The sequence below is a fragment of the Gobio gobio genome, assembly GCF_949357685.1.
Source record: "Gobio gobio genome assembly, chromosome: 9".
Taxonomy (NCBI): Eukaryota; Metazoa; Chordata; class Actinopteri; order Cypriniformes; family Gobionidae; genus Gobio; species Gobio gobio.
In genome coordinates this window covers 37,431,096-37,456,639 of record NC_137115.1, presented here as the reverse complement: position 1 = coordinate 37,456,639, position 25,544 = coordinate 37,431,096, and the positions used below count along the sequence as shown (strand labels likewise).

General features: G+C 38.0%; 1 protein-coding gene across 1 annotated transcript in view; it reads right to left on the bottom strand.

Annotated features, from left to right (window-relative positions):
• Nucleotides 1-2,034: 2,034 nt before the first annotated feature.
• The window catches only part of LOC307131765 (protein arginine N-methyltransferase 8-B), a 53,175-nt gene continuing 29,665 nt past the window's right edge, over nt 2,035-25,544 (bottom strand). The window contains exons 4-10 of the mRNA XM_079825640.1: nt 20,532-20,595; nt 18,230-18,372; nt 18,039-18,126; nt 16,197-16,312; nt 13,092-13,242; nt 6,822-6,943; nt 2,035-2,861 (exon numbers count right to left, since the gene is read on the bottom strand). Of these exons, the coding sequence (XP_079681766.1) occupies nt 2,778-2,861; nt 6,822-6,943; nt 13,092-13,242; nt 16,197-16,312; nt 18,039-18,126; nt 18,230-18,372; nt 20,532-20,595 (768 nt within the window). The 3' untranslated portion in view covers nt 2,035-2,777. The remainder of the gene's footprint in view (nt 2,862-6,821; nt 6,944-13,091; nt 13,243-16,196; nt 16,313-18,038; nt 18,127-18,229; nt 18,373-20,531; nt 20,596-25,544) is intronic.

The window sequence follows — 25,544 nt, the reverse complement described above, 5'->3', positions numbered from 1 at the left end:
TGATCTGGAAATAATATCAACTGCCTTTTTTAAAGTCTGAACTTGCTATATTAAAGGAAACATTGAGCGTAATGAGTTCATGTGAGTTCAATATACACCGATCAGGTGTATCATATACATTATAACCACCTTCCTACTATTGAGTTGGTCCCACTTTTGCTGCCAAAACAGCCCTGACCCGTCGAGGCATGGACTCCACTAGACCCCTGAAGGTGTGCTGTGGTATCTTTTTTACTCAATTTCCTTTGGTACGTTAAAAGGAAACGTTTAGTGCCGCATAATATAGCCTATTGCATGTTGTCCATACTTAAAATATGTAGTAAGCAATATATACTGTGCAAAATGTAGTAGCCAGTATACTAGCATTTAATTTCAAACATAGCCAGTGTGTCAGATAGACTTGTCTGTTTTTCATAATCTTTTCAAGCCCCCTTGTGGACTACAAGTGGTACTACATTTAGAGCACAATGAAGTATTACACTGCACGTTAAAGGACAAATGGCTTTTATTTTTTTGCTTTACCATCCAACATCTTACATCAACAAATGTCTTTTTATGTCACTTACATATTTATCTTTCATAACAGCACTATGTCAATTTTTATAAACAGTCAAAGACGCTTTCAATATGGCATGCTATTGTACACCTAAACATTTTAATTAGCTTTAATTTGATTAGTTTTAAGCAGTGTTATTTATTATTATCTTGATAGATGCTGAAATCATGGCATAATTATCCCTTTGAACCATTTTATAAACCTCAGATTTCAATAACAAACACTCTATCAGTTCTGTAAATACAATATTGGATGAGGAACACATTCTTGTGCACTGAGAATATACAGTTTATTACAGGTACAGTTATTTTTCACATTCCCAATATTGCACAATATTCCACAAAGACTCATCAGACCCTAGATGAATACTTATAGGGGAAAAAAACCTAATTATAAACAGTAAATATAACACATAATAAAGGACAATGTGCTTCGCTAGTGAACTGAATGTCTTTGGTGAGGACTTGAACAGTATAATCAGCTGTGACACGGGGGTCACAGATGTAGCGGGACGGGGACGGATCCCAGTCATCGCCTTGGCAAAGACTCTAATAAGAGCACAGGTGAAGAGCAGCATGCCATCTGAGTCCAGATCATCAAGATCTCACCGCAGACAGAGCCAACGTTCCACATGGCATCTATCTTTTGATATGTATTATGTTCTGTTTCTCTTTCTCTATTTTCAACTCTGTGCTCAGTTAGCAGATGCAAGTGGAAATGTAATTATCACACATCTAGAATCATAAATAACACTAACACTACATATTGCAATCTCATAAAGCTACTAGAAAAACAAATTCACAAATTCATCACATCACTGTTTTGCAATCACTCTTTCATCTTGTAACTTCCATTATTAGCTTCTGATGCATTTAAAACTGTCATTGATGCCTCAAATCTTAAAGCGATAGTTCACCCAAAAATGAACATTCTTTCATCATTTACACACTGTCATGTTGTTTCAAACTGTTATGAATCTGATGAACACAAAAGAAGATATTTTGAAGAATGTTGGTAATGATGGTCCCCAATGACTTGCATAGTATGGGGAAAAAATACTGTGGGAGTCAATGGGGACCAACATTTTTCAAAATATCTTTTTGTGTTCAGCAGTAGAAAGAAACTCATACAGGTTTGGAACAACATGAAGGGTGAGTAAGTTCTTTTTTGGAGGAACTATCCCTTTAAATTTATTATGGATGGGTGATTCTCAGGAAATGGTGTGTAATGCACTTTTAAAATAAAACATACCGTTTTAAATGTATGATTTTCTTTGCAACATGCAATTGCAATGCAATTTTATTTCAATGTCCTTTCATAATAATATAATATAAATATAATATAATATAGAATACAAAGAATAAAAAAAACAAATGATAGCTTTCAATGAAATTTAAATGCAGATTATGCTGTGACATTTAAACAAAATTGATCTTTTGTATATTTTAACATCATAAAAACGTTCCACCACACGGTTTCTCTTACACTCTTTATCAATATGTTTTTTATGGACACATTTATGTATATTGGCTTTGTAAAGCTGGTTTTTGCAAATCAGGTGAAAAATAAAATCATTGTGCTTAGAGTTCTGTAAAGCATTAGCAAAAGAGAAATGCTAACTTAAAAAAAAAAAAGCGATGTAGTATTGGCCATTGATATTTAAGAAAAACCCTGACATTTTCTAATAAAAATGGCCTCATTTCCTGAAAATGACCTGGATTTTGTCAAACACCTGATCCTAGATCTACAAAATGACTTAACTATCCTACTACAATGAAGTTTAAATTAAGTTCAAATGAATTATTACTACCGGTATGTAAGTGAAGTAATTCTCTTAATGCTATATTTGTTAAACTTCTCAATGTCTGGGACTTGGAAGCATACCTCAACATGAACTTACCCTCCTAATATAAAAAGCAAAGTAGCCATAAACTAACACTTAACATTCATAAGCCCATGACATTCTTTTGTTTGCAGTGGGGTGTAGTCATAGTTGGCCCCTGAACAGTCGGAGAGATGGCGCACTAGTGCAGGCTATAGTTGGCAAAGGCAAGGACGCTATTGCTAGAAGTGCCACCCCGCTCCAAAAAACATTGGCAAGACTCCCAGAGATAACTTTTGAGGTCTTTCTCTCGGTGTCACTGTAGCTTTGATCTGGAGCGGCTCCTGCCTCTGCTTCTCTGAGTGCTGTCAAGAACCGCCTCTCGCCTCTTCTGAATACTTAGCGCATCTTATAGTCGTGAGCGATAGCGGCCTCAGATAGCTGACCTTTAAAATCCAGCTCAAAGGTAAAGTCCAGATCACGCTGGATAGAAAAATACAAAAGCAAAAAAAACGTTAAATTGCAGAATCACACCCACGTTTCTTTTTACAGTAGCGCCCCCTGGAAATAGGTGGATAACAATTTGAGTAACGGAAGTTGAATTGAATTATACACTGCCATTCAAAAGTTAGATTTATTGTATTATAATTGATCAAATTAAATCACAAGAATTGCGAGTTAATCTCAGAATTGCGAGATATAAACTCGCAATTGCGAGAAATAAAGTCAGACTTGCGAGAACTCGCAATTCTGAGAAAAAATATATATCATGCAATTGCAGTCAAAATTATTTATAAAACTTTTTTTTGATTCAGTGGCAGAAATAAACTTATTAAACTTATTTTAAAAAAAAGTTATTTTAAATGGTAATATGTCGCAATATTCCTGTATTTTTACTGTATTTTTGATCAAATAAACGCAGCTTTCATGAGAATAGGAGACTTTAATCAAATCTTACCAACCTCAAACCTTTGAACAGCAGTGTATTTAAAGGTGGGGTAAGTGCTTTTTGGTAACCGACGTTGATATTTCAAATCCCCAAAACAAACACGCCCCTATTTTGATAGCTCTGCCCCGCACAAACGTAACCCAGGCAACGACTATGGAGGAATCTGCTGTGCCAGCCGGTGTCATGAGAAATACTGTCCCCCTGTAAAATAGTGTCCGATTAGGACCCCAGAGCGATTTTATTGGCTGAAAGAACTTTTAATGGGAAAATCTGTTCAGAGTCTGATTACAATTCTTACAAAATCACGTTTTGATTTTTGTCATTTAAATTGAGTTAAAATAGTCTTTAACGTCTTGCAAATCATAGGTTTCATATACTAGTACATAACCGAAGCTATAAGTTGTGAAATCAAGCATATCTCGTTCAAAATGTTTTTTTAGTTAGCGAACGTTCTAGCATAGCATAAAGCTACCCGATTAGCTTAGTTTATACACCACGGTTACTCTACCTACATCTTAAAAGCCCTAGCCCCGTTTTAATGTTTATAAAAATACAATAAAAATGTATTTATTTTGTGCACCTGTTCTGTATATTACAGTTTTTTTTTTATTCTTTATTATTACATTATAGGTACATTACTATGTTATGATTTTGTATTGGTATTATTACTTAGTTTATCAATTGAAATAATTTACAATATGTTAGGCATGTTATTGCTAACAGCTTTTGATCAGGCATTTAAAACAGCTACCACGTTGGGTCCTAAGTGGACAGGATTTCTCATGACACCGGCCAAGGGTATGATGCAATCAATAGTGAAAGCAATTTGTGTTACTATGGTAATCCAGGTCGAATGTTCAGTGAAAAAGTCATCCCTTACATCCCAAAAACACAAACACAGTTCTAATGAACAACTCAAAAGCACGAGCACGACAGACCAACTAACAAACATATCACAATTATGACAAGATTAGAGGGTAATATCGATGATGAAAAGAGGAACCAAAGGACACAAACATATTTTAGGAGTATATTATCTTACTTTTCGGACACACTGCGAGCTAACGCTTGAAACAGACAGTGGTTTAACGTTATAGGATGTGGAAATTAATGGGTCTTTATCATCGCTGAAGTGGACGAGAAATTGTATTATTACATGTGTATCCAAATTGTATTCGAATTCTAAAGGCAATACTTATTGTTAGAGGGAAAAAGTACTGTATTGTATCCTATGCCCACAAGAGGGCGCAAGCGAGCGCAACAAGCAAATGTAAACCAAATCAAGCATCGCGTCTTTTATTGAAATTAAATGACATTCACTTTTTACAGTGCATCAACTTTTCAAACAATTGTTATTTAATAAAATATAATTTCATTAATGAGCATGTAAGGAAAATTAGGTAACAAAAGTGCATAAAACGGCAAGTGCATCAGTAACCTGAGAAAACACGACAACGTAATGCGGACACAAAATAGCAAACGGACATTCAGAAACAATCCATTTCCACTCACTAAACATCTACATATTGTTCGTCAAAAACACCAAACAGTCAACTTGACCTGCAGCGAGTACTGAGCGTTTTTTGGTGAGGTATGATCTTTGCCAGCTGCGCAAAATGTGGATACATATAACGTTATACCGCATGAATTTGCCACCAACTGAGAGGATTTTCGTCAGCAGGTAGCGTATCTTCTCTTTCATTTATATCCATCTCATGCTCCAAAGCCCTGATTGCCTTCTTCTGCACTGCTCTGTGTCTGACTGTATACGGCGTCGAACAGGTTGCCCATTTTCGCTCTGACTCTGAGTCCTCACTGTTTTTCCCGCCTTTTTTCCAATTAACAACACAGCCACACCGCTAGGGTGGGGTACCGAAACCCGGTGCCAATATGGACCGGACCGAATCAGAACGCAGATTTCGGTGCTTCATTCCGGTGCCACTTAAATTCAAACGTGCTTTCGCGCTTTGGCTGGTGCCGAGCCAGAGAGAGACGCTCTCAGCGCTTGTCACATATCACAACAATTCAGTGTTTTCAACCACATAATGTTTATTTTAGGTTTCAGACATTTAAATGCTCATAAGTACTAGCAAAAAACACACACACTGATGTCTATGGAAGCGGCAAAAACAATCCTTTCAGACAGTTATTTGACTAGGCGTGTTTTATTCATATCAGATACACATTATATAGTAACTATATAATGTTATTTACTCTATTCTTCTTCCAGTTCACCGGTCACTTACTTTCATGTATTTCGTGAGACGTGAATGAATTTACGTGATCCGATTCTCTGAGGCGCAAACCAACATGGCGCCGCCCATTGCGCATTATAGATCAACTAACACACATTCACCCACACATATTTGAAAATCAGAATATCAGATATTTCATGAAGAAAGTTCATGACATAGTTAGCAAGTTTGTGAATATTTTGAAAAAAAAATTAAAAACGAAATAAACCCGATACAGCTGAGCTGATTGTACAATCTCGCTATTGTGGCAGCTGTGTGTCATATGAGAAGAATGACGCGTCGCCATTGAAATAATAAGCCGATGCGTTCTAAAATATTTAGCCAGAGAATATGGTCATATTTCTGCAAAATAAAGCTGAAGCTTGAAGCTGGTCTGTAGCAGACCAAGAATACAGACGACTGCTAGTATTACTATAACTGTTATTTAGAGTTAAATTAGGCCTGTTGTAGTTGGGTTAGGTGGCTTTAGTTTTACTGTGAATTTAAGTAAATTGTGTTTTGTATTTATTTATATTATATATATAAGTATTCTTTAAACTTGTAATAAATTGTTCAATTTAAATAATAAAAAAAATCAATAAAAAGACATTCTTTAATTTCATCCACTTCGTTTTGTGGCTCTTTTTTTTTTTTAAGTGTCGGATCAGGCACCATTTAGGCACCGGTACCGTTTTAAAAGTATCGGTTTGGCACCGGTATCGAATAAAACCCAAACGATACCCAACCCTACGCACCACGCTGTACTGGATAGACACACCACATCAGTTCCGTCATCGTCATGTCTCGGGCGCCTCTACCAAAAATTCAAATGTACGGTTTTTGCATTCGAATGTGCAATTTTTTTGTAAATTCAACGAATATTCGAAATATATTCTCATTTTTATTTGACAGCCCTACTGCAAGGCTGATACTTCTTGCCTGATCGTAAGCCTTCTTTAGTTCCTTAGACATATTTCACGTGCTTTTTTTATCTTATCTGCCTTCTCTCTTTCTATCGGCTAATACCCGTCCTGTGTCGTGCACTGAGCGCTCTCTTCTCCCCATCATTAGTAGACACGCCCCTTACTGCTGATTGGCTACCAGTTTGTTTTGGTCCACGGCCCGAGACACTTTTATAAAGCAGTTTTGAAATAACACTTACCCCACATTTAAAGAGTCTGGAAAGCATGTTTTAAGCGGTACTTATATTAAAGAAAGAAAGAAAGAAAGAAAAGTTTGAATAGTTGCGGGGGCACATACCACATTCTTCTCGTTTGGCTTCATGCTGACAGTGCCGACTATCTCCTCTCCTCTTTTCACAGTCAAATACTCCTCCAGATAAAAGACTGTCTGCTTCCAGTGTGTGTACGGGGAATCTGGTGCTACAGTGGTGTAAACAGAAGAGAAAATACAATATAACATTAAATAAATAATAGGCTATCTCACACATTGTTACAGGGCTCTCTGATACACTTGTTTCAATCAATATATAAATCTATATTTCATGTTAATATATCTATTTGCTAAGCAATAAGCACGATAAACTACAGTGAGCTGATCAATATTACAAAATATCAGGATCCTGATGATCCTGTCTGTCTTTATTTTGCAATAGACATGAAACTTTACATTGCATAACAACATACAAGTGAATCTCGTACTAACCCTGACAAATTCACTTCGCAAATTCAGATTTTCATGCTTTCCCAGGCATAGTCCTGCACTTCTTTGAAGATTGCTGCCAAATAAGATTCAAATGTTGTGCGTGTGCGTTTGAGAGAGGAAGAAAAGAGTCTATGTGTTAGTTTTCTTGCCAGCTAAAAGATCACTTGTGCTTCCAACCAAGAGGAAACGTCTGTATGCTGACTGAGCAATACGCAGAGCCTGAAAGGTCAATAGAACTTAACAGAGTCCTCAGATCAAAATCCCACAACACCTTACAACACTGCAACTCAACATCCTGGAGTCTCTTGACTTCATACAGCTAAGGTAAACAACAGGGGGGGAAATGAAGAAATGCAACAACAAAACCCACCAAAAATAATCTGTGTAAACCTGAAGCACAGATCTAATTCGTGCCCAGGTGCCAAACAAGACTTTGGGGACAGAATTAATAACGCAGAGGAATGTATAAAGCCTACACACAAACATTTCACATGTTATTTATAATGAAGTGTGGCAAGAAAGACAGCAGATCAACAGAGGGCGCTACTCGCCATTACATTCCAACTGGTGTCAGTGGCCTTCCTCTACTAATTGCATGCTCACTAGTGCTGGTGCTGCGTCCCAATTCGCAGGCTATCCATTCTAAATAGTAGGGGTGTAACGATACCCTCATGTCACGATTCGATACATTTCACGTTACTGACCTCACTATCCAATATTTTTGCGATACTCCAAGACATATGGTAAAAGGTTAACAAAAATGCACTGTTGATTAAAATGCTAAATTTGGTATTGCATTGGGAGTGGAAATGAATAGGCTTGGACGTGGTGCTGTCAATGCAATGCACAGGACAATGGAGACACCAGAATAAAAATATTAATGATTCTAAAGCTGAAAATAAAAATGCAGAATTATTTTAGATGAATATGCTTGCACTCTGTCACTGACTAGATATATTTCAAATAATTCAGGTCACTTTTTACTAGTAACAAAATACATGCATTATCAAGACCCATAAATATTCCTCATTGCATTATTATACATTGTATTCAACATTATATATAGTAGTTTAATGTATAGTAGTATAGTAGTTTAATGACACGGTAAATCATCAAATTCTTCTGTCCACCCTCTCATCACTGGGCATCACAGGGACTCCGCTCCATTGGTTTGAATCTTATCTCACAGGTAGGTCCTTCAAGGTTGCCTGGAGAGGAAAGGAATCCCAAGCGCATCAACTGACCACGGGGGTTCCTCAGGGCTCATACAGGCACATGGCTTCTCATATCACTGCTATGCTGATGACACTCAGCTCTACCTTTCATTCCAACCAGACGACCCCACAGTGGCTGCACGAATCTCCAGCTGTCTGGCTGACATCTCTGCATGGATGAGTAAAAATCACCTACAGCTCAACCTGGCAAAGACTGAGTTCCTCATCTTTCCCGCCAGTCCCACTATGCAACATGACTTCACCATCCAGCTAGGTGCATCCCTGATCTCCCCTTCAAAATCAGTCAGAAATCTTGGAGTTACATTTGATGACCAGTTGTCCTTCAGAGATCACATTGCTAAGATAGCTCGCTCTTGCAGGTTTGCGCTCTACAACATCAGGAAGATCAGACCGTTCCTAACAGAACACGCAACACAGCTTCTTGTCCAGGCCCTGGTTATTTCTAGACTTGACTACTGCAATGCGCTTCTGGCTGGACTCCCCTCTTGTGCGATCCAAACACTTCGAATGATCCAGAATGCAGCGGCACGTCTGGTCTTCAACGAGCCCAAAAGGACCCACGTCACACAACTCTTCATCACTCTGCACTGGCTACCACTCGCTGCTCGCATCAAGTTTAAGTCGCTGACGCTTGCCTACAGAGCCACCACGCACTCAGCTCCTGCATACTTTGACTCGATTCTACGTCGCCACACCCCCACCTGAAGCCTTCGTTCACTCAAGGAGCGAAGGCTTGTGGTACCTTCACAGAGAGGCAAAAAATCCCTCTCCAGAACATTTTCATTCAACGTTCCCAGCTGGTGGAATGATCTGCCCACCGCCATCCGAAATGCGGATTCATTGACAACATTCAAAAGTCAACTAAAAACTCATCTCTTCCGTGAGCACTTAACCTCCTAAAAAAAAAAACTAAAAAAAAAACTTTCCTTTCCTCTTTTCCTCCTCTTTCCCGCCCTACTCTAGCCTGTGCTACACTGAGAAATGTACACGGACCAAGTATTTCAGGCACTTGTTGCGCTCACTCGACTCTTCACGACCAATCGCTTATTGTACCCCCAAGTTGTAAGTCGCTTTGGATAAAAGCGTCTGCTAAATGCATAAATGTTAAATGTTAAATGTTGTACTGACACTAAACATTTTTTGGGTGAACTATCCGCAATACATATTGTTGCATTTTTGTATTGTCATATATTGTGACACGATATATTGTTACACCCCTAATAAATAGTATTCGAAATAGAATTACTGCATCCCAAATCGTAGTATGTTGAAACGAGCATTCCAAAGATAACTGGATGGTCTACTTTTTCCGATTAGAATCCGAAGTGCAGAACAGTGCACACTCTAAATCCGAAAGTATACTTAGTTTTTTACACCTGCGCGAACGTATGCACACAGTCGAACTTGCAAAGTATACTTCTTTTGAAAAAATTAAATGTAAACCATTGAAAGTTGTAAACCAGTAACAAAAATCCGGCGGTTCGCATTCAGTACGCGCGTAGGCTACTCTTCTGGTGAGCAAAGTTGCGCCACGCGCACTGTACACTGACCCTCGTGCACGTGTAAAAAGTTTCATATACTTTGGCCTTAATGGCTAATATTGCCCACAATCCACTGTGATTTAATTAAAACTACAAACATGGATAAAAAGTGTTTAAAAAAACTACAAATACGGCAGATGTGACCATCCGACGGTTAAGTAGTGAAGTTTAGATAAAGGGGTTATTAATTACCAGTATCAAACCTGACGAAAATATATTTATTCAATGTTGTCCACATTATATTTCATCTGCAACAGTATTGTGAACTTTTGTAATGATACGTTTGGCGATTAACTTTTAAATGCATCATTACTATTCACACGAGGAGAGTCTCCACATGAAATGCCCACAGCGGCTGACCAGCGTGCTACTATTCTCTTCGATACGGTAGGACATTAAATGAAATTGAACATAGAGGATTTTAACAGTGAAAAGATGATTGACAGGGTAGTTTAAACGGTGACAGGATGCAACTAAAGGTGATGATACATGGGGCAACTTTTTTGAGCAATGTTGCTGGGCAATGTTACAAAGCAATGTTGCTTGGCCACTTTCCCATTGGGAATGGGCAACAAATTTCTATCTGGATACTTTAGATTGGTCATGGGCCCTGTATCTTACCTTGTTGCCCGTTGACGGCAACATTGCCTAGTAACATTGCTCAAAAAGTTGCCCTGTGTATCATCACCATAAGGGCGTATTCCAAATGGCATTTTGGCACTATTGAAGGGCACTTCAGAAAGGTGGACGCCATTTGTAGGAGCATTCCAAAATAAAGTGAACAACTGAATCCCCCACAGGTCCATTAGCGAAGTGAGCAATGGTCATTTTAAAGAAGTAATTTAATAATGTACGGTCATGTTCTGCCCTTCGGAGTGAGTAGGGTATAGGGATGCTCACTTCCAAATGGAATTTGCCCTAAGCAACAGAGCTGTCCATTAAAGATGATGAAGTAGTAAGCCTATGTCCCAAAGCTTGCCTACTCTTCTGCTACACACTCAAAAGTATGTACTTTTTCTTCTGAAAAAGAGTAGGGTACAACAGGGATAAAGGCTCCACGGGGTAAAAGGATTTTATTTTCCTCTAAACCACTAGATGGCACAAAAACTTGCCTCAGCACTTTCCAAAACATCTGCTTTTCAAGATGCACGTGGAAATTTGTCTGATCGTTGACGCGATTACAGGCAGCAGCAAAGTTGATTCTGCGCTCATTTGATCTAATTCTTGATGTTTTTAAAAATGTTGTAGATTTAAGGAGCAAACGAGAATCGCTAAAACGATTGAATATATTTTGAAACAAAGGTCTTGTTAATGTTTGTCAGTTTTGTTCAAGGTTATTAAAGCAACAGTTTTTCAATAACAGAAGAATATGTAAAAGCATGGTATTTGGGGCAAAAGGCACCATACTTAACATGATAATAAACAGCTGGCTGACTTTTCCAGTTGTTGACATGACATGGTTAGATTCAGATTCATATATATTCATAATATCATATATTAAGTTGGGTGTCCACCTTAGAGATCACCATATTTATAATGAAACCATCATATTTAAAATGTGATAGTAATCATATCATATAATAAAATATCATTTATTGTTACTACTGTAAATCTATATTAAATTATTCTGGGATCTCTTTCAGAATCTCTACTTTTTTTAATGATTTTGTTTCTATTTATTTCTATATTAACATATTTTAATGACAGCATATTTATTGATCAAAAATGAATTATTCTATTCATCAAAATAAACAGAAAATAGTTCAAACTTTGCTAAAGTAATTGTTTTGAACAAGTATTAAAAACATATTATTTTAGCGAAAGTATTTGTATCAATACTGTGTGCCTTTTGCCCCATGCTGGTTTGCCCCACCCATGTGAGGGGTAAAAGGCCCCCCTCGACACCCCATTCATTTGAAAGATTTTTAAATCAAATAAACCACTTTTATGATTTATTTTCATACATCTGTTGCTCCATAAATGTTCAATACAAACATATATATTTTTTCTCTATATCATACATTATAGGAGTAGTGAAAAGCAAATTTTTCTTAAGTTGTGCCTTTAGCCCCGTTGTACCCTACATACTTTTAGGGCGTAGTATAAGTAAGTGAATTGGGATGCAGCATAGGTTTGCTATTTTTCACATTAAACAAAAATGGCCGCTAGAGCACCATTATCGTGTCTGACTTGGCTTAAAAGTAAGGTACATAATACTACATTAAAAAATCCCAAATATAACCCTATACGCAAATAGCGTTAACAAGCGCTTTATGAAAAGCGTAAGTTTTCATCTTTTCTACTGTTTCTTGCATCATGAGTTTTACTTCAACACACGACACGAGGCACTTGCGTTTCTGCATTACGTCAAGCCGTAAAATGTTTACTCTATGAATATGAAGGAAATCAAGGTATAAATTGATATAAATCAAGGTATAAATCAAGGTGCGTAAATATTAATTAAGTCATGTGGATGTAGCTTGGTAAACTTATAGGATGTAAAGTCAAATAGCTTAAATAAATGTGTATGTATTCATAATTATTTAGGCCAATTCATGAACCTTTCCTGCATAATAGTAGGATTGTTGCACGCCAGCTGGTTACCAAATTATTGCTTTCACCCCAAAAAGGTTGGGCCTACTAGATAAAACATCAATATTAATATTATTAACATTAATGTGCAAACTCAGCAAAGGCTTCTCAAGTTACAGACTCCGGTTATATCTTCATAGAAATTGTATTGCTAACATACCATAATAACTTTAATATTTTTAACAACCATTAATGCTCAATTTTAATAGTAAATAATCCTAGAATTATGAACAATATTTATGAAAACCACGAATGTTTGATTAAAATAATTTCATATTCATATTTATGTTTAACTTTTTTTTTTTAATTATAAAGTGTAAATATGTGTTTTTATAACTTTATGTACCCAAGGTAAATTTGTTTACCTTATCCTGCAATATCTGTGGCAGTGCTGTGTAATAACTAAGCCACTAGAGGGCAGACACCGACCACAAAGTACACATTCACATCACTGTGACCACAGGTGCAGAACTTAGAGAAGTTTTTAAACACAACACCTGTGGAGAAGCCAGTCTTTTTGTGACACTTGGTGAATTCAATATTGAAGTAGGTGACCAAAGCATGGACGTAATCGTTCCTCTGGATCTGCAGACAGAAGGCGGAGGTGAAGGACAGTTCCTCTGGCTTCACCGTGTAGATGTCCACTTCCTGAGAAAAGATGAGCAAAGCTTAAAGTTGCTATTTCATGGTCCAAAGGGCTTAATGAAGTGCTCTGTTGCGTTTCTTTTAAGTATTAGCTATGTCTCAGAATTTCAGCAAGAAAATAAGACCTATACGATTTATATGTATAGCACAACAGATCATTTGGTCTTGGTAGAATGAGAACGAGAAATGTATTTAGATATTTTACGTTTCATCGCAGACTTCGGTATCTCCTGAATCTCTTTGCTGTTTAGGAGAAACAAATTAAATATTAAAGAGATCTCTTTTGTCATTCGCATGGAAGCTTGTTCCGCCACAGAATAAAAATTAAAATGATAATTTAAACTTTTTTTCCTCACAATTCTGACTTTTTTCTCACAATTGCGAGTTTATATCACACAATTCTGACTTTTTCGCAATTCCAAGTTTATATCTCATAATTCTGACATTTTTTCCTCAGAGTTATGTGATATAAACTTGCAATTGCAAGTTATAAAGTATGAATTGTGAGATATAAACTTGCAATTCCGAGGGAAAAAAGTTAGCTCACAATTCTGACATTGTTTCTCGCAACTCCCAGTTTATAGCTCACAATTCTGAGAAAAAAAGTCATATTTGTGAGATATAAACTGTCTTTTTCCCCCTCATAATTGAGATTTTAACTCACAATTGCGATTCATAAAGTCAGAATTTGGAGATATATATTTTGGTCAAATAATCATAATTGTGAGATAAATAGTCACAATTATTTTTTTATTTTTTTTTCATGGCGGAAACCAGCTTCCATTAATTTCTCTTTCCTGTGGGAGAAAATAAAAAATCTCTTATTCTATCTCTATCTATATCTCTTCTTCTGAAATGTCATACTGTACTGGTAGCATTTCAGTAATTACATTAGGATGTTATTACTGCTCTTAGATCAGTACTTTCAGGCAGCTGTTTCCATCATTTCCCGACAGTAAACTGAGCCCTGCCTCTCTCGCCGCTGATATATTTACCTGAAAAAATTATTTGTAAGTATAACCCTTTCTCTCGCTTTTTGTGGTTTTATATGCCTCTCACCTCCATTAGACATCAGGCCTCCCATTTGTAAATGTGTCCGATCTACTTTAGATTCAGTTACAAAGCACAAAGTTTGAAATGGAGCATTAATCAATGTATGTATCAAACAAAGCAATGGAGGAGGTCAGTGTGAGTGTGCGCATCACACTTCCATTCACCACTTAATTTAAGTGCCTTCATCCATTTTCCCCCAGCATTGCTTCACTGGACAGATCTGATATTTAAAGTTAGTTACTTTGTCTAAACTTTAAAGAAAGATAGATGTGAGTAAAGGACAGTTCAGGACATGCTTCAATCAGTACAAATAGAAAGTGGCATACAATGGCTCCAAATCGTATTAGGCCAATTAAATGGCCCCTAAAAATCATAAATGTCATAGCATTAGATTTAAAACATTATTATTTTAAAGAAAGACACCAAAAGCACACTTCAGGGAACATATTTTCAGTCAATATATTAGATATTTTATTTATCGGTGTATATATATTATCAATTTGTTTTCATTCCATACATTATAATATTGATATCGAAAATCACTTGTTCAATTTTGGTATTTATAATTTTTTTTTACATAATTGGCTATAACATTGGCAAAGGTGACTATAAAATACACTATATGCTAAAAAGGCTAGCATTATTTGATTGTAGATAGGGTTTTGATATTGTTATTTAATGTAATGCAATTCATAATTTATTTTAGTGTCAACATGTACTGTATATACACCGATCAGGCATAACATTATGATATTTCCTAATATTGTGTTGGTCCCCTTTTTGCTGCCAAAACAGCCCTGACCCGTCGACCCCTGAAGGTGTGCTGTGGTATCTGGCACCAAGATTTTAGCAGCAGATCCTTTAAGTCCTGTAAGTTGCGAGGTGGGGCCTCCATGGATCAGACTTGTTTGTTCAGCACATCCCACAGATGCTCGATTGGATTGAGATCTGGGGAATTTGGAGGCCAAGTCACCTCAGACTCGTTGTGCTCCTCGAACCATTCTGTATTCTGTGTATTCTGACACTTTTCTACCAGAACCAGCATTAACTTTTTAAGCAATTTGAGCTACAGTAGCTCGTCTGTTTGATTGGACCACACGGGCCAGCCTTCACTCCCCACGCGCATCAATGATTCTTAGCCGCCCATAACCCTGTCGCTGGTCCACCACTGTTCCTTCCTTGGACCACTTTTGATAGATACTGACTACTGCAGACCGGGAACACCCCACAAGAGCTGCAGTTTTGGAGATGCTCTGACCCAGTCGTCTAGCCATCACAATTTGGCCCTTGTCAAACTCGCTCAAATCCTTACGCTTGCCCATTTTTCCTGCTTCTAACACATCAACTTCACTTGCTGCCTAATATATCCGTCATAATGTTATGCCTGATCCATGTATGTACACACAATGATTGACAATAGTATATACAAAATTCTTAAATTCCTTTGTTTAGACTTTTACATATCAAATAGTTTTCCAGCTTTGATTCACATCAAAGTTTTAAATTGGATTTGCTGTGACAGAACTGCTAAATTCATATCTGCGAAAAGCTGAAAAGCCTTTTGTTTCAAATATATTATTTCTTATTAGCTTTCAGCAGTTAAAATGAGAGGTTTGCAGATGCATTTCACAGTCCATCTGTGGAGCCATACATTTTCCAGGCTTGATGAATCCGATTCAACCAATAATCATCTCATCAGCAGCTTCTCCAGTGGTTTATAATGAAATGAAATTGCATTTCAACGGATCATTATGTAACTGTCACACTGAGTGATGCAGCTAATGATCAGTTATACACTAATGCTGTTGTATTCTCTGTGGATCTACTTTATCTTCTCGTCTACCAGACATGTGGAGAGAAACGCACACATACGTGATTTCTCTAAAAGTGTTTTAATGGCTGACCTTGATCAGGCAGGCGTTGGATACCACTTGCTTTGAATCCACGATGTCCACCAGTGGTTCTTTCATAGCTACATTCCTGATGCAGGTCATGTCAAAACCATAAACGTTCTCCCACCCTGCTCAAACATAGAAACATTTGATTTTTGATAAACAGCATGACTAGGGCAGAAAATACTCAAATACACAAATGTAAAGATAAACAATCTATTCCCCAACTCAAAATGTATCAGATTTCAAATGTATAGTGCATTGTAGAAGGAAATTACATAAACTGTCCTACACAGGGCCATTTCTAGCTAAATCCATATTGGTGCCCCTAGTAAAATTTTAAAAAGCAACATTGGTATTACTGGTATTAATTAACAAATACATACAGTGCATACATTCCAAACTATATTTGCATATTTGTTAATAAGAATTAAAATCAATACCAGTAATACCATTGTGTAGCCAGATGCCTATATATATATATATATATATATATATGTATATGTGCAATTCCTAGTTGCTAAGAAATTGTTCTCAGACATAACTACTTAATGCTTGAACTTCCCCTTTAAATAAAGCGATGCTACGCCCTCTGTGTGTTCGAAGCACTATTAGAACTGAATGAATTGATTCAGCATTCAACACCATCCGTAAAGATGCTTTAAATTCGACAAAGTGATTTAAAAAAGGATGTATTAATGTTGTGAATTAGCACATTTTATAATACCATTTTTAAATTGCCCTTTAAAGTTTTATATAGGACAATTACAAAACACACTGATTCTCTTAACAGTGCATTGGCGCAAAAACCTTTTGGAGGTGCAAGTAAGAGAAGAAAGCTAAATATAACTGCACACTCACTTCAGCATTTCATTGCCTCTAACATACAAAAATGCTATCTGCCCATTTCACAGCGTGATTACTCGACTGCCACAAATACTGCCCTAACAAAATACAGATTCGTGCACTTTTTACTATACCTGTTTTTTTTAATTGGCCTTTAGTTTGAATTTAGCTTTATTGTACGGTTAAAAAAGCATTACCTTGCCAAAGCATTAACCGAGTTCTTTGATCTAATGGTGTTGTTGAGCGCTCCAAACACATACTTTTTTGACAGTAATTGACAGTACTCTGATCCAATGGCACATAATGAGATAAATTTACTTATAACACCGCATAAGATATTAAGACTCGCGGCTTTCATAGATTGTATCTTGGGTATATTTTGTCTTATACTATATTGGCAGATTTTTCCCCTATTTGTTTTGAACTTGTTTATGCATAAAAAAGTGATGAAGAAAAAAAATCCACTGGTGGAGAAAGACAAAATACACTTATATTCAAGATACAATCTATGATCTGTGTAAATGTATCCTGTTTAAAAATGTAGCTGAAAGATACACAAACATAATCAATAAATGATTTGTAAACTTGTAGACCATATTTGGACATATTTTGAAACCCTCATCAATCAATATGAGATGTTTGTGTGTGTGTTAGGGGATGTCACAGACAGTGAGGAAATGTTCGCATGGGCATCAGGGAGCTGCTATTAAATTGTGGGGTATTGAAATCACTTTTGAATGCACAATTGCTTTTCAATTTCGCTTTAGAATTCACAATCATGTGCACTCTGTGTATAGGGTGCGGCGCTACTGACAGCACATTTTACAAGAGAAGATATTTGTCAATGACACTCCAAATCCTCCGCCATCGTCCTATCAGTCATCTCACGTGATACGTGAGTACTGACTCCTGCTGCACTGTGCAGTAATCGGTGTACGGTCGAACACAGTGTAACACCAATAACATGGACTACTACAGCAAGTCTAGTATGTGTGTATTGTGACTCACAGTGAATCTTGAAGTCCTTGTACTGCCTGTCTTCAATGGCCACCACATAGAGAGCAGCCCTGTCTGGGAACATCAGACCTCCAGGTTTCTAAAGATGAAGAGCACAGAGTCTATGTTCACTCCAAGAGACCACACTCTCGCACACAACCATACTTCCTGTTTTACACAGCGACACACATATAAACACTGACCAGCCACTTATCTCTGGCATAGATGACCGTGTTCAGCATGGACTCATAAAAAAGGCAGTAGCCCATCCACTCCGAGATGATAATGTCCACCTGATCTACCGGCAGCTCCGTCTCTTCCACTTTCCCTTTAAAAATGGTTATAACTGGAACACACAGACAAATATGGCCATGGAGACGCTTGATAGATCCTTTCTACTCTTTGAATTTTTAAGGCCAGTTAAAAGATGTGGGTCAAAACGTGTGTGTGTGTGAGTTTTTGTTGAACTTCCATGAAGATACTGCAGTGGTTTGATCAAAAACTGAGCATGTTATAGTGATATTATATTCTAGCTAATTAAAAGAGCCATAACCTGTTTGCAATGTGCTAACTGAAAACAAAAAGGTTTCGCATTTCATGAGTTCACACTTACATATAATTAGATTACAGCAAAAGAGCATGCGTATTTAGCGTGCTGTACAGGGGAGGGCTCCAAGCTCGGAATGTGGCCCGAACCCAGAGTACTCCCCTGTATCCCTGGATAAGAACTAGCCAAGAGTGAGGAGTCGGGTGGCTGAGGGATGCAGAAAAGACTGTTGAGGAACGAAGGTGAGCCGGCTATATATAGGCCTCCAATCGTACTGAATGGGTAGATCATTTGAACAACCTCTTCTTGAACTTCGTTAATAAAACATAATTTAATTTAAAAGTTTCATCCTGCATACACACTGCATTTCTGTGTGTTGAATAGCGCAAACCTTCTTTTGGCATTAAAAAACAACGGTCAGGATTTAATAAAGACATGCAGCGAAACATTTGCGCTGAAAAGGCATGAACACTGTTATTTTTGCAGCTGACCATAATGCATATGCATTTGTAGTAGTTTCCTTTTCAGACGCAAAAGTTATGGGAGGAGAGTATTTAAATAAAATCATTAAAGGTGATTTACTAAGGTTTTCACTCATCAATTTACTGGTGTTTGCGCCATTATTTACCACCCAAAAAAAGCACGTCTTAAACCAGATGCTACTGGTAGATATCGTTGGTAATTATGGAAATGATCCGGCTGTGTCTGTGTTTTTTAATTTGCGAGTCGTCAGTAGGTCACGCGCAGAACTGTCCACTCCCATTGGCGCTTTTATGGAATTGCGCTCTCATGCTAATTTGCCGTGTTTAATAAATCTGACCCTTAAACTTTATCTTATTTGGAGGTCAGTAATATTCAAGGGACAATAGAGACATTACATGCACAACTGTTTTCAACTGTGACTAAATCAGAAAAGTTATATTAATCTATATATTACAATAGAAAAGTTATTTTAAAATTCGAATAATATATTCACAATAGTACTGTTTTACTGTGTTTTTATGTGGCTTCTTTTAAAAGCATAACAAATCTTACCGACCCCAAACTTTTGAAAATTAGAGTTTATTTTTTTTACTGGAAAATTATAAAAATACTGGGTTTCATTTTATTTTGATGGTCTCTTTAACACATTCTGATGACTATAGTTAACGTTGCTCCTACATGTCTACTAACTCTCACCAGAGTGTAACGGACTGGTAGGGTTAAGGTTAAAATAAGAGACATGTACTTGCAAAGTTACTTATAGTCAGTAGAATGTCTTTTGGGGAGCAACACAAAGAGTTAGCAGATATTAAGAAGACAGTCTAATAGTGAAGTTATTAAACGTAATTTCGGGAGGAGTATGCCCATCTAATCTTCCAATTAATACCAAGGTATAAAACCAGCAGCTTACCTCTTCCCATTTTTAGTTCCTGCAGCATCCCTCCTCCTCCCCTGCTTCTCCTTTTGTACAATTTTGCCTGTTATAGGGGGGCAATCGGAGCTCGGGTAGAATATCCTCTCCGAGCCCCTCTATAGCAGACAGCAAGCCAAATCTGTTTACCACTTTCACTAAAATTATATGGGCACACAAACTCGTGAAATGAGTGTTAGTTGACATGTAGTTGCAAAGTTACTTATAATCAACAGAATGTTCAAAAGGGACCATCAAAATAAAGTGTTGCCAAATACTGATTAACATGTCTTATTTGGAAGACAGTGTCCTTTATAGTCATTTTATCATTTGTAAAAGCAGAATATTTGCAATTTAAATTCTCTCAGAGTATTCAAATTACTGCAGAGGTTTTAAATGATGTAAATTTAGGAGGCTGAAGAGAAGAACATTTGTCAACCACTCTTTATCCCATCAGAGTCTCATCCTATTTGTCATTCTGCTTTTCTCACACACCTACACAAGTCAGCCAACTACACAGCAAACACACACTTCTACAATATCTACAAAGATCGAATCTGCTTACCACTGTCCAGATGATTGGCCTTGATGATTTTCTCAGAGTATTCTGATATACTTGAGCATTCAATCTGAAGAAGGAAAAAATTAACATTTTTAACTTACAGTAGTTATTCCCTGTTCTCTTGTGCTTCTTAGACAGCACAGATATTCAGGGTTGGTTACATGCTGTTTTAACTTGTAGACAATGTTTTACCTTCTCTATCCTTATATCCTCTTTCAGACAAGACATAGCCTTATGGAAACACTGTGTTTGGTTAATATTAAAATACTTGGTTCCTATATGATTGGCTCATATTTATTATTAATCAAAGAAAAGTATAAATTCTAAAAGTGTGCATAGAGAAATGTATGTGTTCAATTGAGTCAGATTTTTCTTTTATCTGATAAGAAGACATGCAAAACTACTATTGGAAACACAATCAAAATCCCTTGATGCGAAACAAAATAAGATGTGATTGGATAACTGGACTAACCAGATCAGTTTCATTGCACAGCATCTCAAATGTTGTTTTAGGTATTCTGAAATGCCTGAGCCAAAGTCTGTCATCAAAATGAATTGGTATAATGACCTCCCAGATGTCTCACATGATTGCATTAAGGTACTCTACATTACTCTAAGTAATAAGGTAGCTCCTACTTTATCTGTGTTCAAATCTAGTTTTATTTTATTTCCCATCACATATACACACACATATATATATATATATATATATATATATATATATATATATATATATATATATATATATATATATATATATATATATATATATATATATATATATATATATATATATATATACAGTATATGTGATGGGAAATAAAATAATTTGTTTGTAAAGCACTTTGGTCAACATCATTGCTGTTTTTAAATGTACTTAAAGGGTTAGTTCACCCAAAAATGAAAATTCTGTCATTAATTACTCACCCTTATGTCGTTCGAGACCCGTAAGACCTCCGTTCATATTCGGAACACAAATGAAGATATTTTAGTTGAAAGCTGATGGCTGAGAAAGGCTTCAGTTAGGCCTCCATTGGCATTCAGTACACTTATACTCCCAAGACCGATAAAAGGCACTTAAAATGTCATTACAAAGTCCATCTCACCACAGTGACTCTACAATAATCTTACGATGCGACGACAATAGTTTTTGTGCGCAAAAAAAAATCAAAATAACACCTTTATCCAGCTTGTTATTGCCTTCCGCGTGTGCCGCCACGACGCATGCGCGAGAATATGACGTAGCGCCGGGGCTCGGGATTCCATGAAATGCACACTCTAACCCCATTTTGAGCACTACGCCGAGACCTAAAGCACGATCAATGTAGAATCCAACAGCTGAGATACGCGCGTCATCCTCTGATTGTAAACAAATCACTTCTGGGTCATCTGTCCGAACGCCGGATCTGCGTCATATTCTCGCGCATGCGTCGTGGAGGCACACACGGAAGGCAGTAACAAGTTGGAAAAAGGTGTTATTTTGATTTTTTTTGCGCACAAAAACTATTGTCGTCGCATCGTAAGATTATTGTAGAGTCACTGTGGTGAGATGGACTTTGTAACGATGTTTTGAGTGCCTTTTATCCGTCTTGGGAGTACAAGTGTACTGAATGCCAATGGAGGCCTTTCTCAGCCATCAGCTTTCAACAAAAATATCTTCATTTGTGTTCCGAATATGAACGGAGGTCTTACGGGTCTCGAACGACGTGAGGGTGAGTAATTAATGACAGAATTTTCATTTTTGGGTGAACTAACCCTTTAACAAATAGAACAATAACGCATTCACAAACATCTGAATCCGTGTGCCCCGGTACGCGTTGTGTCGAGCCATTCGTCAGTCTGGTTGATTGATGAGAAAAAGATGAAACGTAGCTGCAATACACACATTAAGAATCCGTTCAGCTGTAGCAGCACAGGACTATTATTCTGCTGTGCAGAACTGAGGAAGAACTGGGCTGCGTTCAGCCCCGACAAAACGTAAAACTTTTTTTTTAAAACGGAAACTGAAACAACTATGGCAGCTGAGAAGGCCATTTGTTTTGTTTTTTTTAAAGAATTTTCGGAGCCTGATGAAATCAGTATAAATACGTGTTTAATACTGCAAAATATGCTCGATGTTACAGTCACTGCACTTGCCATCCAGAATAAAAGAGAACATCCTAATCGAGTGAAGGGATTTGTGGAAACTGTGGTCCCTAATTATTGTGATCCAACATTTGCCTCTTATTTCAGGATGAAAAGACAAAGATTTCAGGTGAAGGATAATCCACTTCTTACTTCCGAGACTGTGTTATGATCTATATGACCTTATTATTTTTATTGTGAGTATTAGGCTTATCATTATTGCTGATCACAGTTGTGCTATGATATTGTAATATTTACCATTATATAAAAGTTTATGAAAGTGTCACTCCACAATACAATAGCAAAATATATAAATATGTATAGTATTTTTATGGACCTATTGTGCGAACTGTCTCTTTAATACCACGTGGTTTATATACATGTTGCTGCTGATTGGGCTGACATTTTTGACACCCACCAAACAAGAAAAAATGTATCTTAAACCCCACACCGTTTCCAGAAAACATGTCGTTCAACCCAGAAACTGTAGCAAAACATTGCGCACCGGTTTGAGCTTGAACGTGCCCCTGATGACGGAATAGTTTGACCTTCGGCTGACCAATCAGCAGAAAAGGGGTGTATAATTCCTGCCCATGTGTAGAAATCGGGAAAAACTATTCAAATTTTTCTACTTTCAATATTAAATAAAAAAACGACGAACGAATGATACACGGATTCATCAGGCATCCGAATGCAAGATAACATGACAGCGTTTACTGCATTTCATTTGCGCGCTCCCCAGACAGCAACATAGTGTTGGCCCAGATCCGGGCCACATCTGGTACATGTGGATTCAATGCGTACCAGATGTGGGCCATTTCAGGGTCTATGTTGCTGTCTGTGTCTGAGGCGCAATTCATTTGTGATGTATGATAAAAGAGCCACAGCGTCTTCCTCGATTGCTGCATCTTCCATTTTTATCCCAGATATCTTGCACCAATTTCCCAGGAAGGGACAATTTTGTTCTATTGAATACATGGGACGAAAACTGTGCTTTATTCGCAAATCCATCCATCTTCTTCCGCTTATCCGGGGCCGGGTCGCGGGGGCAGCAGTCTAAGCAGAGATGCCCAGACTTCCCTCTCCCTAGACACTTCCTCTAGCTCTTCCGGGGGGACACCGAGGCGTTCCAAGGCCAGCCGGGAGACATAGTCCCTCCAGCGTGTCCTCGGTCTTCCCCGGGGCCTCCTCCCGGTTGGACATGCCCGAAACACCTTCCCGGGAAGGCGTTCAGGAGGCATCCGGAACAGATGCCCGAGCCACCTCAGCTGTCCCCTCTCGATGTGGAGGAGCAGCGGCTCTACTCCGAGTTCCTCCCGAGTGACTGAGCTTCTCACCCTATCTCTAAGGGAGCGCCCAGCCACCCTGCGGAGAAAGCTCATTTCGGCCGCCTGTATCATAACATAAGCTCATGACCATAGGTGAGAGTAGGAACGTAGATTGACCGGTAAATCGAGAGCTTCGCCTTACGGCTTAGCTCTTTCTTCACCACGACAGACCGGTACATCGACCGCATTACTGCAGAAGCTGCACCGATCCGTCTGTCAATCTCCCGTTCCATCCTCCCCTCACTCGTGAACAAGACCCCTAGATACTTAAACTCCTCCACTTGGGGCAGGAACTCTCCACCAACCTGGAGTGGGCAAGCCACCCTTTTCCGACTGAGGACCATGGCCTCGGATTTGGATTTTTTCGCAAATGTTTTATGCAATATTAAAATTTTAAGCATAAGTTAAATTTGCAATGTCGGATGGAAACATAGCTAATGTGGCAATATCAAAACTTCCCAGATAGAGCAACACTGGCTCAACCAATGGAATGTGTTTGTGTTGGAACATTCTGCTTTCCTGACCAATGTCACTATTTTTGCAGTTCTGTTTGGTTAGTCTAGTGGTGCTAAAATAACACAGCTTGACAGATTAATAGACAAAAAATGTGTGTTTGTCATTAGAGGACAGTTAATTGTTATATATAAGGCTGAATTATAGTTCTGCTGGCTACGTCATAGACTGTGTGTAGCACGCGTAGCCTGTGGCGTAGCCTGACCATCACTTTTGCCGCCATCACTGCTGTTACTTCGCCAACAACGTACACATTAAGCTGCTTCTTCTTCGGCTTTTGCCTTGATACTATGGGTTACACCATCAACATGCCTAGTCTGCATGTGTAATTGCACGTTGACGCGGACAATGACGCAGAAGTAAATGAAAACCGACACCGCATAGCCTGCAGCCTAGGTCCGACACAGAACTATAAATCAGACTTTGTTTTGGAAATTGGGGTTTTTACGTGCGCAAAAAAAAGGACGAGGAAGCGAAAAGAGGAGAATATGGACATGGTCATGGCTAGGGAAAAGAGGCCAACTTGGCATGCCAATTTTGCGAATGGAGCTTGAGGTGATCAATACGCCATTTAATATTGCATTTTATTGGCTAGTCAGTAGATGTAGGCCGTAGCAGCAAACACACTGTGAGGTGAAAACTGTTATTATCGCAGACTATCTTTGGTCGCAAGACTGTGACAATGTCCATTTTTGAATATCTCTCACTGTACAACATAGGAGCCACGACCACAGAAATCGCCATTATTGGTCATATTTCATCTGGGACATGTTCCTCTGGCCCCAGCCACCTAAAGAGCATTATTTCGCATGTAGTCCAGATTCCTGTCCCATTGTCAGATAGAGATATATGTAAATGAGCACACAGTAACAGAGCTGTCAATGGCCCAAGGCTAAAGGGAAGAGAGATTAAGTAGGAAGCTGCCAGCAGTAGAAGTGAGAGGTTGATTCCTGACAGCACAGATCCTTCTGCCTCATGACATCCCTTGTGTTTTCCCAGCAATCGTTAGTGTCCATAGCCATCGCGTCAACTCGAGTGTTGCACGCGAAGT